General features: G+C 49.7%; 1 protein-coding gene across 1 annotated transcript in view; it reads right to left on the reverse strand.

Annotated features, from left to right (window-relative positions):
- The window catches only part of SH3RF3 (SH3 domain containing ring finger 3), a 204,079-nt gene that overhangs the window by 51,553 nt on the left and 134,099 nt on the right, over positions 1-18,427 (reverse strand). Inside the window, exon 8 of the mRNA XM_047782790.1 lies at positions 11,706-11,782. Coding sequence (XP_047638746.1) covers positions 11,706-11,782 — 77 coding nt within the window. The remainder of the gene's footprint in view (positions 1-11,705; positions 11,783-18,427) is intronic.

Consider the following 18,427-nt stretch of genomic DNA (forward strand, 5'->3'; position numbering starts at 1 on the left):
ACATGTGTGTATGTGTGTGTGCGAGTGCATGTGTATGCACTGGGAACGGCTTCATCTAGCCCCAAGTTCTGCCAGATGACCCGGGATATGAGGACAAGTATGGAGCAAAGAGGCTCTAGGTGTCCTTGTTCAGGGTCAGAGCACAGAGCTGGGACCATGAGGAGAGGGTGCCCTGGGTGCTCACAGAGGCGGAAGGGGGGACAAGGCAGAGCTGCTCCCTGGAAAGGAGGGGGAGGAAGCCAAGAGGGAAGCTGAGGACGGATGGCAGAAGCAGAGCTGAGGGGCAGAGGACATGGGTGTCCGTTCAGGACAGAGCTGGGCCCAGAGAGAAGTGGGAGCTGGCGGGGGGGGTGGGCGGTACATGGAGAGGTGGGCATGAGAGGTGGGGGCAGGGTAGCTGGGGCATGAGAATGGACAAGGGAGCCGAGATGGGAGCTCAAAGGGCAGCTTCTTTTTTCGCTTTTTAGGGCCGAACCTGTGGCATATAGAGGTTCCCAGGCTGTGCATCTAAATGGAGCTGCAGCTGCCAGCCTACACCACAGACACAGCAAGCAACATGGGATCCGAGCCACATCTGTGACCTACACCACAGCTCACAGCAATGCTGGATCCTTAACCCACTGAGTGAGGCCAGGGATGTAGCCTGTGTCCTCATGTATCCTAGTCAGGTTCATTACCGCTGAGCCATGACTAGAACTCCTAAAAGGCGTCTTTTAACACAGGTACAAACCAGCATCCACCCCAGGGATCAGGGTTCCCCACCAGGGCGGGGCAGGGCCTGAACAGGGGCTTCACCTGGGCCTCCTTCTTTGCTGCCCACCCATCCTTCTGGTCCCTGGGACCTAAACGACCTCAGGGGCCACCCAGTGGAGTGCAAAGCTATGGACAGCGGACACCTGTGGGAAGAGGCGCTGTCCCTGAGGGAGAAAGGACAGAGTCCAGGCGAGTGTGAGCTCAGTGGGCTCAGAGGCCCAGGGTAGGCCCACTGCCAACCTGGAGATTTCAAAGTAAGGCAGGCATCCGAGAGTAACACACCAAGTAAAAGACAGCAGAGGTCCCATGAGCCAAGTGTCCGTGGTCCCGGAAGCGACCCTGGGGACAGAGGTGACCGCCTGGGGGTGAACTGACGGCCTCACTCAGCTTCCTGAGCAGGAAGGAGCCATCTTAGCAGCAAAGCTGTGCTCGCTGCTCAGCATCCTCCCACAATGAGAACCAACATTCTTCAAGCCGTGGGCTCAGCCATGCTGAGTGCACCTTTAAGTCAGCAGAGTCCTCTTCCAAATGCCCAGTTGTGCTTCATAGAAACACACCACGGTTCCTAACCAAGTAATAAAAGCAGAAAAAGAGCAGCTGAGAGGTGAACTTGGCTGAAACCACTGCCAGTGTAGCCTCTCCTGGGGGCAGCAAGCTGTGGGTTTGCAGAAGGACCTGGGTTCACTCTGCATCTCTTGGACATCCAGGCAAACAGCAGGAAGTGTCAGCTTTTCTTTATCAGCTGTCCAGGGATGCTGTACCCCTCGGGCACTGACAACATGAGGGAGAAGATGAGTGTCCCTTCCAAAGATGCCTTTGCCCCAGGGGACGGGGATCAGGGTGCCCTCCTCAAAGCCATGAGTCAGAACTCCATTCACCTTGTTTCACCTTCTTCATGAGGAGCTGCCTCTGGGGACTGTGGGAGGCAAGCAGAGCTCCACCCCCACCTCAGGCACAAGGCCAAAGGCCCAGGGTGGGAAGCTGCATTCATCATGGTCTCCTCAAGGCCCATGTGAGCTCTGAGGCTGCGTTACCCACCCATTTCACAGCTGAGCAACTGAGGCTCAGAAGGATGGAGAATCTGGAGCCAGTTAGAGGCAGCGGTCCATGGCCCCAAGGCCTGGCGCAGCACCCTGGCCGGCTGGGGAGAGGCCAGTCAGAGAGGGGGCTGTGTGTGAGGGGCCCTGTGCCCGCTGACACCAGGGCACTAATACCCACTGTCTTCATCTTTACTTTAAATGCATTCTCCTCCTCTGGCCTCAATATTTCAAGGTCAGCCCCAGCTTTGCTGGGGGATGGAGTGGAAACAAATCTGCCTTCACCTGGATGGTCTCTGTACCTCCCCCTGTGGGGATCCAGATACAGAGGGACCTGGGGCCTCTCCCTGCACATATGCATGCAGCTCACGCTGGGGCCAGGAAATGTGTCACCTGGCATCTCGCTCCTTCGGATGACTCAAAAAAACACCCTGGACGGACCCTATCTGAGTGCAGGAGGGAGCAGCCAGCCACCAGCCTCTGTCTGCAGCTCTCTGGTCCCTGCCGTGTGCCAGGCCACGTGGTCCAGACCTGAGTGTGGCCACAGGAGTGTACCCTCAGCACCCCATCCACCACGTCCCCTCGGCCGTGCCTGCCAGAAGCACATGTGCTGACATCCAGCAGGGTGGTATCCAGTGATGGAGCTGCAGGCCAGTCCTCATGGAGCCTGGGGCAGGATGGCAGGGGCTGGCAGAGCTCAGGATGCAGCTTGTGGGAAACGGGAGAATGATCCTGTGCCCGTGTGCTCCCAGGGCCCCATCCTCACTGTCCTTTCCTCCCAAAGGCCTTGAGCTCAGCACTGCCTGAGGGGGCCTGTCTCCCAGGACGTGCAGGCAGGCCGCCCTCCAGGCCCAGGGCTCACCTCTGCAGACTCACACACAGGCTGGCACTGAAGGTACTGGTTTTAGGCAAGGGTGGGGGCGTCTGACTCTGAATGGCTCTTCCCCACCGCCTGGTAGCCAGCAGGCAGTTTCTGCGCCTCCCAAAAGAGGTGCCCCCTCCTCCAGGCAGACGCAGCCCTGAGACTGAGAGTCAGGGCTACTCAGGTCCCGTCCCCGGCACCTTTGGCTGGATGGTGAGTGGCTAACACAGCCCGCAGCTGCAACAGCTCTGCCTGGCATCACAGCTGTTCCATAAGCAGCCTGCTGGGAGCAGCCAGCAGGCACTCTGTGACAGCTCACTTCTACAGAAGAGCTTCGCCTGCTGTGACTAAGGGTCCACGGACTCCCTTCCACACCAACCAAGCAGTGGGTGAGGTGCTTCAGAGTCTTCATTAGCTTCACACCTCCCACCTCCTTGTGACTGTGATGGCTGCTCTTTCTTCTGAAATGAGGGAAAGAGTCTTCTCCGCTCCTGCTGTGAAGACTCCACTCCTGCTCTTCTAGCAGCAGTGCCGCACGGGCTCAGGTTGGCGAGACACGTGCCCATGCCCTGATCTCCGGTTCACCTGGCTCACCTCCTCCCGTGGATGGCGAGTTATCCCACATGTGGGATAACTTCCTTGGAGAGGGACCTGAAAACTGGATGAACACAGCCTCCAAGACACAGGTTGAAAGGATGGCATCAAGACAGGTGGGGACAGAAAGACAGAGCTGCCAAAGAAACCCCTCCCCAGCCGCAGTGACCCACAGATGGGAGGGACCACAAACTAAGGAGTGAGGGATTTGAGCTCCACAAGACACACAACCCCTAGATCCTGCTCAGGAGAGATGAACCCCCCAAACCAACAGAGAGCACCCAGGAAAAGCATGGAACTACAGGGAATGGGAGTCCCTCAAAGGGCCGTGTGCAGACTCCCTCAATCCCCAAAGCAGTACAAACATCCCAGACTGAAAAGCACAGTGTCACAGATGAAGGGGACCTACTTACTAATGGTGAAGCACCTGCCAGAGAGGTAGGAACCAGGTGGGACACTCCCTGGGGACTGAGTCACTGGCCAGAGCCATTTCTGTGATCTCAGTCTAACCTTGCAAATGCCGGCCAGGTGGGTGCAATTTTGGAATTCTCCATCTAACCTGCTAGTGTCAATGGGCATGTCCTGATGAAAACCCAGCCACCCCTGCACCTTGGCTGGGGCCTCACACAGCCTAGCAATAACCCTGCCCAGCAGTGTGCAGTAGCTGCAGCATCTCCACAACAGGAGGATACAGGCAGCCCACACAGGGGACCTTGAGTGCCTGACTCATAAGACTGCACCTCTAGGCCCCATGGGATATCTCCCCAAAAAAGGCCATGCCTTCAAGACTAGAGAAGGTAGCTGATTCACCTACTACAAGGAAACAATCATGGGGAATTAGGCAAAATGAGAAATGAATAGGTTCCAACTGACAGAACAAGATAAAACCTCAGAGAAAGAACTACATAAAACATAGATAAGCAATCTGCTTGAGAAAGAGCTAAAAATAATGGTCATAAATGCTGTCACCAAACTCAAGAGTGGATGAACACTGAAGAACTTTGACAAGGAGAAAATGTAAGAAAGTACCAAACAGAAGCTGCACCTGAATGAAAAAATGCACTAAAGGTGTTCACACCAGACTGGATTAGGAGGAAGAACGAGTCAGCAAGCAGAAGGCAAAGCACTGGGACCCACCCAGACAGAGAATGGGGACCTAAAGACACCTTAAGGGACTCAACCAGACAGAGAATGGGGAAAACAAAACTGAAGATACCTTAAGGGACTTTTGGGACAACATCCAGTGGAAGGAATAACATTTGCATTAAAGGAGCCCCAGAACAAGGAAAGAGAGAGTGAAAGGGCCAGAAAAATTATTTGAAGAAATAGTGGCTAAACCTTCCCTAATCTGGGAAAGAAATAGGCATCCAGGTCCAGGAATCCCAGAGGGTTCCTAATAAGATGAACCCAAAGAAATGCACACTGAGACACACTGTAATTAAAATAGTAGGAGTTCCCATCATGGTGCATTGGAAACGAATCTGACTAGGAAACATGAGGTTGCAGATTCAATCCCTGGCCTCGCTCAGTGGGTTAAGGATCCAGCGTTGCTGTGAGCTGTGGTGTAGGTCACAGATGTGGCTTGGATCTGGCATGGCTGTGGCGTAGGCCAGTGGCTACAGCTCTGATTAGACCCCTGGCCTGGGAACCTCCTTTTGCCGTGGGTGCAGCCTTGAAAAGCCAAAAAAACAAACAAACAAACAAAACAAACAAACAAAAAAAACGTAAATGGCCAAGAGTAAGGAGACACTCCTAAAAGCAGCAAGAGAAAAACCGATTGTTATAGACAAGGGGAACTCCATAAGACTATCAGCAGATTTTTCAGCAGAAACTTTACAGGCCAGAAGGGACTAGCATGACATATTCAAAGTGCTGAAAGGAAAAAACTTCCAATCAAGAATTCTCTACCCATTAAAGTTATTACTCAGGATTAAAGGAGAGATAAGAGTTTCCCAGATAAGCAAAAGCTAAAGGAGTCCATCACCACTAAACCAACCCTACAAGAAATGTTAAAGGGACTTCTTTAAGCTGAAAGAAATGGCATTAATAAGACACATGAAAGTGAAAATCTCACTAAAGAAGGTAAATATATAATGAAGAGAGTGGATAAATTACTTATGAAGCAAGCATAAGTTTAAAAGACAGGAGCAGTAAAATTAGCTAATTTATAACAAGCAGCTAAGAGGTATATAAAATAAAAAGATAAAAAATATGTCATTATAATGTAAAATGTGGGTAGGGGAAGAGAAAAAAGATAAAGCTTTGGAATGTGTTCAAACTTAAGTTGCTAACAACTAAGTACAGACTGCTATTTATACAGAGTGAAATATGTGAACCTCAATGTAACCACAAGGGTAAAACTCATAGTAAATGCACAATAGAAAGAGAGAAAGGAATCCAAACATAATACTAAAGAAATCCACGAAAATGCAAGGAAAGGTAGAGAAGAAAGGAACAGAGAGGAACCACCAAAACAGCCAGAAAAAAAATTAACAAAATCACATTAAATACATAGCTATTGATATTTACTTTAAATGTAAGTGGATGAAGTCTGCCATTCAAAAGAAAGAGGGTAGCTGCATGGATTAAAAAAAAAAAATACCAAGTTCATCTATATGCTGCCTACAAAAAACTCACTTCAGAAGTAAGGACACACAGACTGAAAGTGAAGATATGGAAAAAAGACATTCCATTCAAATAGAAATGAAAAGAAAACTTAAGTAGCTATACTCATATCAGACAAAACAGACTATAAAAGAAAGGTTATAATAAAAAACAAAGAAGACAAATACCATATGATTTCGCATATATGTGCTATCTAAAAAAATGATACAAATGAACTTATTTACAAAACAGAAAGAGACTCACAGACACAGAAAACAATCTTATGGTTGCCAAAGGGGAAACTGGGGAGGGATAAATTGGGGGTTTGGGATTAACAGACACACAATACTATGCATAAAATAGATAAACAACAAAGATTTACTATATAACACAAGGAACTACATTCAATATCCTGTAATAACCTACAATGGAAAAGAATCTGAAAAGAATATTCTTACATATATATATAAAACTGAATCACTTTGTTGTGCACTTGAAACTAACACAACATTGTAAATTAACTTTACTTCCATAAAAATGGTTAATTTAAAAACTACGTACTTGATTAAAAAAAACATAGATGGAAAAATCTGATGAAACTATCAAATCCAATGTGGTAATTTTTTTGTAAAAAAATCATACTTAAGTAAGGACTGTATTAGTAATGCAAAGATGACCTGACATTAGAAAATTCTATCAATGTATTTTATCACACTGTTGTAAGCAGAAAACTATCAAAAGACATGGAAAAAATATAAAATAAAATTCAAGACTCATTAATGAAAAGACGAAGAACAGCATTATATAAAGGGTTATAAATCCTATAAATCTTGCTAGATTGATAAAGGGTTCAATCCAGCAAGAAGATGTAATGTTTATAAATGTATATGATCCCAACATAGGAGTGCCAAGACATATAAAGCAAAAATTAATGAACATAAAGGGAGAAACTGAAAGTGATACAATAATGGTAGGGGACTTTAACAAATCATTTAAATCAATGAAGAGATCACCCAGATGGAAAATTAAGAGGATAACTTTGGCCTTAAATGACACATTAGACTAGACAGACTTAAAGGATATATACAGAATACTTCAGCCAAAAGGAGCAGAATACACAGTCTTCTCACACACATGGAACGTTCTCTAGGATAAGTCACATGTCAGTTTACAAAACAGGTCTCAATAAATTTAAGAAGGTGGAAATCATATCAAGCATCTTCTCCAACCATAATTTAATGAAACTAGAAACACAATTGTATGGAACAAGAAAAAGTGGGGAAACCTCACATTTTCAAGGTCTCCTCTTGTAACTATTACTATATTTAGATCTTACATTAATAGAAAGAGGAGACACTTGCATAATGACCAATAGCTCCTGTTATTTATGTTACTACCACATCAAAAGTTAAAACCTGCTTAAATAAAACTACACAACTGGCTACCTGACTACAAGTCTCGCGGAAGTGCCAGGTCCAGACTGGGTTTCCGGCTTGTTCTCCTGGAAAGAAATGAGATCTATTTTGTCTATTAATGTTCAGGTTGTCACTTCTCCAACTACTTCTAACTGGGTCTGTTACATTTATATAGTAACACTGGGCTAACAGAAGGGGACAAACATATATCTGACCAGGGCCAGTGGTCCCCAAGTACTGACTGTCTGGACCACAATCAATTGTTACCAAGCACAGCCTGGTTCTCACTCCTGCTGGGGCCCTAGTTACAATCATCCTTCAACTGATCTTTGGCCCCATATTTTTAACCTGCTTGTCAAGTTTGTTTCTTCCAGAATCTAACAGTTCCATCCTTCCATCCGACAAGGCTTCTAACCCATTCCTCTGAAAACTCCACTTTCTCTGAGCCCTTCAGACTAAGCTACAAAAGATTTTGGCTCTTAATTACCAAAATGGCTCTTTTATTCCAATTTCCCGGCACACGGAACCCCTGATGGACCAACAATCCCAGGTAGGGCCAGCGTGTCACCCCTGCTCAGCACAAAGAAACTATAGAAGATGAGACCTTCACCCAAATGCCAAAGATTTGGCATTGTTGATCTGTGAGGGGGGAATGTGGAAGCCATCCTATATGACAAAAGTCTCTAACTTTTAACCTCTAACTGACCAATGAGCAGCCTTGAACCTCAGCCAACCCACACTGACATGTTTCAGTCCCTTATGTGCATGGTGAGAACCTGGAGAGGGCATTCCTGAAGCCAACTCCAAACCACTGCCTGGGTACAGACAGCTCTCATTATGCTGCCCTACCTGCTGCTCCCTTGCAGTGTACTCAGTGCATTTGCCTTTCTCTACTCTGAAAAAAAAAAGGAAAAAGAAACAAAATGGGGAAAACCACAAAAACATGGAGGTTAAACAACAAGAATGTGTCATTGAAGAAATCAAAGGAGAAATAAAATATCTCAAAACAAAGGAAAATGGAATGACAATGATCCAAAATCTGTGGATCACTTCAAAAGCAGTTCTAAAAGGGAAGTTTACAGTCCTATGAGCCTACCTCAGGAAACAAGAAAAAAAAAATCTCAAATAAAAAATCTAAACTTACACCTAAAGGAACTAGAAAATAGAAAAAACAAAACCACATGTTAGGAGAAGGAAATAATAAATATCAGAAAAGAAAGAAATGAAATAGAGACTAGAAAAAATAGAAATGATCAATGAAACCAGGAGCTGGGTCTTTGAAAAGGCAAATGAAATTCACAAATTTTAACTGGGCTCATGAAGAAAAAAAGAGAGCTGGCCCAAGTCGATAAAATCAGAAATTGAAAAAGAAGTTACAACTGACACGACAGAAATATAAAGGATCATAAAAGACTACTGAGAACAATTATATACCAACAACAACCTGAAAGAAATGGAAAAATGTCTAGAAACACATAATCCTCCAAGACTGAATTATGAAGAAACAGAATCCTGAGTAGACAGATTACTGGTAAGGAGACTACATCAATAATCGAAATCCTCCCCAGAAGCAAAAGTCCAGGACCAGAGGGCTTCGCTGATGAATTCTACAAAATATTCAAATAATATTTAATACCTGTCTTTCTCAAACTCTTCCAAAAACTGAAGAGGAGGGAAAATAAACTCATTTTACAAGGCCAGCATTACCCTAGTACCAAAACAAGATAAAGACATCTTCATAAAAGAAAATTACAGGTAAACATATCCTTGAAAAACATAGATGCAAAAATCTTCAACCAAATATTAGCAAGTTCAATTCAACAGCACATTAAGAGGATCATATACTGAAGAAGGGTATTTACTCCAGGGATGCAAGGATGGTTTAACACTACAAATCAATCAATGTGATACACCACATTTACAGACTGAAGAATAAATTTCATGATCATCTCAACAGATACTGAAAAAGCACCTGACAAAATTCAACATCCACTCATGATAAAAACTCTCAACAAAATGGATACAGAGAGAACATATTTCCACATAAGAGCCATATATGATAAACCTATACTTAACATCTTACTCAGTAGTGAAAAGCTCAAAGCATTTCCTGTCAGATCAAGAATAAGACAAGGATGCCCACTCTTGCCACTTTTATTCAACATAGCATTGGAATCCAAGCCGCAGCAATCAGTCAAGAAAAAGAAAGTAAAACGGTCACTGTTGGCAAATGACATGATTCTATACACAGAAAATCCTGTACTAAAACTCATCAACAAATTTTGTAAAGTTGTAGTACATTAAATTAATATACAGAACTCTATCAAAAAACTACCCAAAACAGAAATGAAGAAAACAATCCCCACCTACAATTGCATCAAAAAGAATAAAATATCTAGGAATACATTTAACCAAGGAAGTGAAAGATCCCTACAATGAAAACTCTAAGACCCTCATGAAAGAAATTGAAGACACATAAAAAATGGAAAGATATTCTGTGCTCAAGGATAAAAACAATTGGTATGGTTAAAATGTCCACATTCCCCAAGGCAGTCTATGGATTCAGTCCAATCCCTATCAAAATTTCAATGGCATTATTCACAGAACTAGAACAAATAATTCTCAAATTTGTATGGAACCACAAAAGGCCTCAAATAGTCAAGGCAATCAAAAAAAGCTGGAGTTATGACCTCCTTAATCTCAAACTAGGCAGCCCCAGGATGCACACACTGACTGGTGGTAGCTGAAAACTGATGCTGGCCTCAGTCCTCCCGATGGCCACCAGGACCAGCAGACACATTCCCGCCAAAATGCTCATCATCCTTTGAAAGATACATCTGACTCCCTTCCGTTACTTGAATGAAAATCTCCAACCAAACAGGGACAGCCATGCTCTGGAGGTGAGGCAGGGGGCTGGGACCACACAAAGCCGCTCATCCCCCAGAGCAGAGCAGAGGAAGGAGGAGAAAAAAGTCCCTCCAAACTCAGCACCAAACTTAAAACCCCTCTGTGATACAGAAGGTCTGTTGGCTGAGGCCTCTAGAATGTACTGACAACTCCCAGGAAGTGATACTCCTGGAATTGTGTTACCTTCTGGGTCTCAAAGGCAGAGCAAGCTTCTTGGATGGCTGACCTGGTGTACAAGAGGTACCTCCCTGGTGGGCCGCCAAGACCCTCTGCACAGGAGGGGAGGATCAGGCTCTTGGGAGAGGTGAGCAGTTATGGAAAGCCTGAGAGCCAGGCACCTTGCTGGGGATGCCAAGATGAAACACCTTGAAAGGCCTTGTCCGTAAAGAGCTCTCCTGCCTGCCTCCCCCTTGGGGAACTCCAGCAAGACCCCACAGTATCCTGTGAACTGGATCTGCTTCCTCAGGGAAAGGGTCCTGCATCCAGTTCTCAAGAAGAGCAAGACCACAGCCCATCCTCCCCTAGGTGCGTCACCCAAAGGTATGAGTGGAGGCTAGTGGAGCTTCTCCAGAGGCCTGGTTGAAAGACAGATACTTCTGTCCAGTGTTGTGACCCCTAAGTTTCTGCCTGGAGACATCCAGGTCATACTTGCTAACCTATGTCCCCTCAGGAAGCTATGTAAAAAGAGCTAAGTCCCAATTTCCTTTGTCTAGTTGGTTGTGGCAATAACCTAATCCCAGCAGCCTGAGTAACTGCTCAGGGATTCCTATTTAGCACCAGATAAAGGTGAGTGTTTCCACTGCACTCAGTCCACATCTAGGAATCCTTCTGAAGACAAACAAGCTGTATTTTCAAAGGGCATTTTTTGCTTGAAATCCATTTTGTCCCTCTGGCTGTACTGGACCTTGGGAACTTTCACTTTGCCACATGTTTGCCAAACTCATACTCTCCTCCTTAAACGTTCATTCACATAACTGAACTCATTGCCAAATGACAGAGCAAATGGCAATGTGATTCTTCAGAACACGCTTTAAATGGGGAATTTTAAACCCAGACCTTTCAGGAGTCCTCATTTAACAAGAGCACGTTCTCTAAACAGACAAGCATCTCATTTACCAACAATGACTCATCTGGTTCTATTAGGAAATGACACACCGCCACTCTGCACCAACGGAAGTCAGCTGTTCATCACCAAGCCGCTTCCAGCAGTTGGTGATGCCCACAGCTCTGGCTGCCTCTGCCCCACAGGGCCCACAATGACCTTCTCAAGGGCCTCTGGGGCCCTTTCCTGAGCAGCCAGTGAAAGCGTCTCTCATGTCTGGGCCACCCTCCTGCTTGTACTGAATGCGAGAGGCAGAGTGACACTGAGGGACCTGCTAGATGGTCCTCCTGGCTGCCCATCAGCAGTCCTGTCACTTGCACAGAACCAAGTGGACCAGCTGGGGATGCACGAGAACACTCCATGTTGGCACATCAGCAGGGGTGGGGGAGGTGCTGAAGGCTGGGACCCCAAAAACATAAATGGCAGCTCACACGTTGAGGGGCAGCTGGACTTTGGGAGCTGTGCCCTGCTGTTCAGTCGCTGGGGCAGATCCGGCCAAGGATGAGTCCTGGAAACAGAAAGAGGAGACAGTGAGAGGACAGGATGCTCCTGGAGGGGAGAAAGGTGGGTGGGGTGTGGCATCCAGGGGCATCTGGCTGCCTCCACGGGTCCAGGTTCCATTTGCTGGGTGTTAGTAAAAACCTTCAGCCCTATGGAGGGAGCCTGGAGGCCATTGAAGCCTGAGCCTCCTACAGCAGCTCAGAAAACCACTCCAGCCTACATCTGGGCTGCACAGCATCACACTGTGTCCAACACAAGGAAGCCTCTTTTATTCTTAGAACCTGAATGAATCACTTCTGTGTTTGTCCAAGAAAATCCAAACCACACCTCACATGCTACAAAACCTGAGCTTATCTAAAAACTGCATCCCCAGGAATGAAAGAAAATTGGTCCTCTGGCAGCAGACAGAGGGGAGGCTAGAGGGTGATGGGATTTAGAGCATGCTTCTTCCGCCTGACCCCAGGTGCTCAAAGCTCAAGCATACACCCTGCGAGGTGACAGGGGACCTCCTTCCAGGTGGTTCCTGCTAAGTGTCAGGTGCATGGGAAACTGGCCGAGGGGCTGCTTGAGGGCCAAGCAGAGAGACCGAGGCTGCAAGATGGTCCTGAGACCACACTTGGGGAGCCCTGCAGACCCAGCCTGTGAAGGCAACATTCCACGAGTCCCTTCACCACACAGCTCATTCGTTCCACCCTGACCCACCCCAAGCAGCTCTCCATCTTCCTGTTCAGAGTACCGGGTGGTGCGGTGAACTGAACTCTGACCCACAAAGGCTGTGACCTCCTACTGCCCTCCACCCTCAGGGACCATGGCAGGTGGCCGAACCACAGCCTGTCTGCAGCCCCCAAGACAAACCACTTCAGAACTGCTTCTCCTTGTCAGGACACAGAGCTTCTGGCAGAATGAGGATGTGCAAACCCATGGGGAATGATCCGTGTCCTCACGTCATTGACGTCCCCAAGCCATCCCACCCCGGATGCTGTGTACCTAGGAAGGTGGGGAAGTTCCTCCTGCTGAGTCTCCAGGTCTTCTACTTGCTGGGCCACCTGGTCCCCAGGCCTTCCCCTGGGTACAGAGAGTAGGTGGGCCTGAAGCTCCCCTCCCCTCTCATGGACATGGCACAGGTATGCACCCTCGTGCTTGGGGACAGTGGCCAACCACCTGAGAGACCAGCTGGGGGTGCTGACACAGCTTCCAATCCTAGGGGGCTTAGTCGGGGGGGGGGTGGGAGACAGGTGCCAGGCAGGTCATCACAGACATGGGGCCCCAGCAAGGGATACAGCACACACAACTGGGCTGAGCAGGAGCCTGGCGGAGAGGCTCCTGTGAGCATCAGATGAAGGTGAGGGAGGGGCAGCCCCACTGGCAAGGCAAGCTCTGCACATTTGGAAGAGAGGCTGAGGCCAGGGGGCATGGGCAGGGCGGGGCGAGGAGAGGGGGCAGGATGTGATGGAGGCGTTTGGTAAGAACAGAAACAGCAGGGATATGAGCAGCCGCTCCCCCACGCAGAGCTCACTGCAGGCCTGCTCTTGTCCAGACACGTTGCCTGGGACAGTGCCTTTAATCTCAGAATAGGCCTGCAAAGATGATGCTACTCTCTGTCACCATTTTACAAAACGGAGGAACCATGGCTCAGAGCAGGTGGGTGCGTGGCTCCATCACACAGCCAGCCAGAGCCCCAGGCCACGTGTGAACTTGACAGCCCATGCCGGGGCCGTGCTCCCCTGCAGCACCATCCACAGGAGCTTCCCGCTGCTGCACTGGCAAATGACCACAAGGCCAGTGCCCGGAGGAAGAGGTTCTCCACCTCCAGGCTCCAAGGGGAGTCCATCCCACCTCCCAGCACTGCCTCCCCACCCCCCGGTTCCCAGTCTCCACCTCAGTCCGTGCCCGCTCTGCCCTCTTGCCTCCTGGTAGAAGGACCCCTGCGATCACACTGGGCCCAGGAGGACCTGGACCATCTCAGTCTCTAGTTCCCTGTTGCTTTTGTCTCTCTTGCCAAGTGAGGCAGCATGGTCAGCATCCTGGGGACTAGGACATGTATACGCTTGCAGCCACTGTCCCCTGCCAACAGGACTAGTGGATGCTTTGGGAAGCAGCAGCTCCCAGCCCTGGGAGGGGGGTGCCAACCAGAGGCACGGCCACACCCTTTCACATCACTCCCAGAACATGGGGGACATGAAAGTCTGTGTGAAGGTCTTTTGATGCAACACCAGGGTGTCTTGTGCTCAAGGCCCCACTGTGACCTTGTGGAACAGACTTCCCATGTCAGGACTGGGGCGCTTCCTCCTGGCTGAGGGCCTGAGGTTGATTCCACTTTGATTTTTCATGGCTTACTTGCTTTCTTTTTACAGCTGCACCTGCAGCATAAGAAAATTCCCAGACTAGGGGTTGAATTGCAGCCGCAGCTGTGGCCTATACCACAGCCACAGAAATGAGGGATCCAAGCCACATCTGCAACCACCAGATCCTTAACTCAGTGAGTGAGGCCAGGGATCGAATCTGCTTCCTCACAAAGATGTCAGGCCCTTAACCCACTGAGCTACAATGGGACCTCTTAATGGCTTATTTTTAAATGATTCTGGGCCTTGAAAGATTAGTGCAGGTCTGGTAGGAGTAGGAAACCAGGCAAGAAAAAGGGAGGACAAAGACAGCCTCAGTTGCTTTCAGATAAAAGTAAGTGGGATGCAGCCTGGAGTGGGAGGACACCCCACCCCACCCTCCCACAGCAGCCCACCCTGTGCACAGTGGAGAGGCAGCCGGTCAGGCCACAGCAGGAAGGCTGCCCACTCTGACAAGGCAGCATTCTCTTCAGTTGATATGTAATGGCCACAGGCTGGGCTCAGTCCAGGAGGTGAGCAGAGCCTGAACTGAAGGCGCCAGCAGTGTAAAGACATGAGTGACCCAGTTCTGGGGGCCACTGATTCCATGGAGTGGGTGACTCCAGGGGCTGCTTAGGCCTCAGGTTCAGCAACAGCCCAGACAGGAGTCTTGGACAAGCAGCCACGGACCCTGATTCTAAACCACCAGCTTGTTTACCAGATGCCACAGGCCCCAGCACTGCCTTTAATGAGGACTTTGAGCAGTAGCTGGGAACCAGGCCTTCTCTTTCCCATTGGGATTAATAAAAGGGAAAAGGGTCTGTAGGCTGGCCAGCTGTGCCTGCGCTAAAAGGGGACTTCAAGTCTCTTTTCTTAACACAGAATAAGACCCTGAGAAGAAACATCTTACTTTAATTTTTAATATATATCCAGAAAACACTGTCATCACCCTAAGGAGTCATGAAATGTCCATGTTTTATTCATCATAGGCTACCGCTCCATAACACAGGGTATAAATCAGACTCTTAGGGACAATGCTTCCCAAAGAAAACTTTAGAATAAAACATTTATGGCCTGATTCTCTGCTTGGTTCCAAAAGAGCCAACAGCTTACAGGCCAGAGTGTGCAGGGGTCTCCTTGCTCCTGGCCCCAAGGGTCTGGGCCGTGAAGATGGTGGGGCTGGCAGGGTTGGTGGGGCAGGGCCTGGGCTGGTAGAGCTCATGCTGGTAGCTTTAGGTCAGAGGCGAAGGATCCAGGAGGAGGAAGTCTGTCCTGGGAGAGGGAGCCAGTCTCTGTGCCAACAGAATGTCCACAGTTCTCTTCATTGGCCCCCAGGATGGCTGACTGGCCACCTAAGACAGAGGCCACAGGGAGGCCAAATTCACCTCAAGTGGCCCCATTCACACTCCTCCCCGAAAGGGCCCCTAATCTGTGCACAAACTACTGACTCAGCACCTGAGCTGCTGACTCCATGTCTGCTTGGGTGTTGACAGACTCACTCCAAGGTCAAATCTGGCCTGTGGCTGCCCCTGCTGTTGAAAATAAAGTTTTCCTGGCACCCAGCTGCTCTTACCCACAGGCCACAGAGTCCAAAATGCTACAAAAACTGGCTGCCCTATTCGAGGTATCCAGCCTTGCCTGTCGTGCTGGACCAGCAGCTGGGACCAAACGGCCATAGCAGTACCCAAAGGATTCTCTGCTGTGGGGTCTTGTAAAGTTTGACTTTGAACCAACAGATTTGCTAGAACATTTTTTTGCCAAGAAGAATCACAGGCGGTTCCCACACTCCACATTACCTGTACCCAGGAGTCCACCTGCTTGGTGGTCTTTGGCCACAGGACAGTGCTAGCAGCTCCTGTGGCCCCCTCTGTACAAGTCCGCAGACCAAATGCATGCTGGTCATATCTCAAGGACCTACCTGCCTTCAAAGAGAAGGTGCACCCTGCGTGGTGAGAGGCTGCAGGAGGAACAGGACTCAAGAACCCTCAGCTCCTTTCAGTGTGGCCAACTATCTGTCCATGTGTCTGAGAGCGCCTGGGCAGAGAAGGTCCACGCACACCTTCCAGCCCAGCAAAGCTCCCAAGCAGGCAGCCACTGGACATGGTGAGGGCTGAGACTGTAAGGCCTGGGTCTACGACCCCCACTGGGTCTATGTGTCCCCTAAGGAGCTGGTGGGAGGGCTCTGGGCTGGGGGAGGCAGGAGGATTCTGAACTTCTTCATCATCCTAGTCCACGAACCATGAGCCTCTACACTGTGGCCAGAGGAGATGTGGGGACCAGAGGACGAGGCCTCAGGTCCTCGGGGCCCACTCTGGCCTGTTGCCCTCTTGGCTCCTTCCATGCAGACCCCTCCTACCTTCGCCTACTCCTTGTGCTGCTCCACGAGGGCCCAGGGGCTGTGTCCTGCTTCCCAGTGGGCTGGCTGCTCCAAGAGGCTAGGGTCCACCACAAGCCCTCCTGTACCTGCCAGTGCTGCTATCTTAGCCGAGAGCTTGCCACATGAGAGGGAGGACAGAGGGGCAGCAGTGTCCCAGTCCCAGCAAAAGCCTTAGACTGGTTCCTCCCTCCTGGTGGCTGCAGCAGTAGTGCAGTGGGCACCTGGTGCTGCAGATGACGGCCGGGCCTGGGCACCCAGTGTTCTCGTCCCAATGGCCAATGGGTCCTGGGTGGCACTTCCCACATCTTCAGGGAAAGCTTTTCTTATGCAAGGTCCTCAAGAATGAGATTTTTTTCTTCTCATGCTCACTCAGTCCTCTTTTTTTACTCCTTATAAGGCACAGAATTAAGTCTGCAACTTCCTGAAGATGGTACACACAAGCCCAGGTTCTCCACAAGCAGGGAGTGCAGGGCCCAGAGGCTAGGCTGGTGCTTCCTTGGCTCAGACCCTTTCATGGGCTGTAATAAGAGGAGGTGGCCAGAGGTCCAGCCCGTGGATGCACTGAGAGATGGCCGGGTCATCCGGGGAACTCTGCCAATTCACTCCTTAGACGCTAGAGAAATGCTCCCTTTTGATGTTCTTGCTGCTAAATTTCATACTCTCCTTCTTCCCCTGATTTTAAAGTGCATTTTCCTGATCCCAAGGGTTTTAGTTTGCTTATTTGAAGCTGGTCTGTAAGCCATGGTCTCTCTCAGGCTGAGAAGCACCATGTGGGTCAAAGCCCACTGGTGGCTGGACGAGATCGCCCTACACGGGCCTGGCCACCCCAGACGCAGCATCAGGCACACCCATGGCCATCCAGGGATCCAGAGACAGTGGGTGTGGAAATGCTGGCTTCGGTTTCTATGGGTCACCTCTGCTCCCCAAGTCACCGGCTTCTGTGCTAAGCAATTAAGACTGGCAGACATGAAGAGACTTCGGGGACCCAGTGCTCTGGGGCCCTGCTCTCCACCTCCCACCCTCCAGCAGAGCCAGGCCACCAAACACGAGCAGAGGTGGCACGTGTCCCCTCTACATGGCAGCCTGTAGGGAACAGTGTGCTCGGCATGTCCCGCTCCCACCAGGGTGATGGTGACACTGCCAACCAGGGGGTATGCATTTTAGCCTCTGTGAGTCGCATGGTCTCTTCACGGCCACCAGTTCCTCTGCTGAGGCCCTAACACAGCTGAGCACATGATGTGCGAGCAGCGGGTGTGGCCATGGCCCAGGAGGGCTTTATCTACTGAATGGGTGGGTGTGCTTGGCCTTGTCTCCTGGTGTCGGGGGTGATGGCATGCATGGGGGCACACAGTGGACACACGGCATGGGCAGGGAGCAGGCCTGGAGGGTTGGCGCTGCCCTTCCTGTGGTGTAACCAGGCACAGGGGCGCCATGCACCCACTGGGGCTTTCCAGGCAGCTGGGAGGCTTCTGACTGGGTTTCCTGAGGCTGCTGTGAGCTGTGGGTGAACCCCTCCTGCTCTGACCCACTGGCCTCCATGCAGTGGGGTCACCTGCACAGCCCCTTCCCCGTCCTCTCCTGAAACCCCCGCTTCCCACAGCAAAGTGTCCCAAGATGCTCCAGTATTCCCCAGGGCCTGGGAGAGCTCTGATCTCTCTGAAGGTCCAGAGTGAGCAAGGTGGGCATCAGAGGCTCAGCCTGACCTCACTGCCCAGGTGGCCCTGCAGCTGCACCCTCTCTACAGCTGCTGGTGTGGACTCTGGGGGCCATAAAACAGTGGGGCATTTCACGTGCAGCCCACTCAGAAGGCAGCACAGCTGCCTCGGGTCCCACAGCCACCCAGGGAGGGATGGCCAGTTGGGGGCCAGGATTCAGGACACTGGCATGAAAAATACCACATCCCTGCCAAGGACATCCAAGTCCAGGGTGGGGGAAATGGCCACAAATACAAGTG

Source organism: Phacochoerus africanus, chromosome 5 (assembly GCF_016906955.1).
Source record: "Phacochoerus africanus isolate WHEZ1 chromosome 5, ROS_Pafr_v1, whole genome shotgun sequence".
In the NCBI taxonomy this organism is placed as follows: domain Eukaryota; kingdom Metazoa; phylum Chordata; class Mammalia; order Artiodactyla; family Suidae; genus Phacochoerus; species Phacochoerus africanus.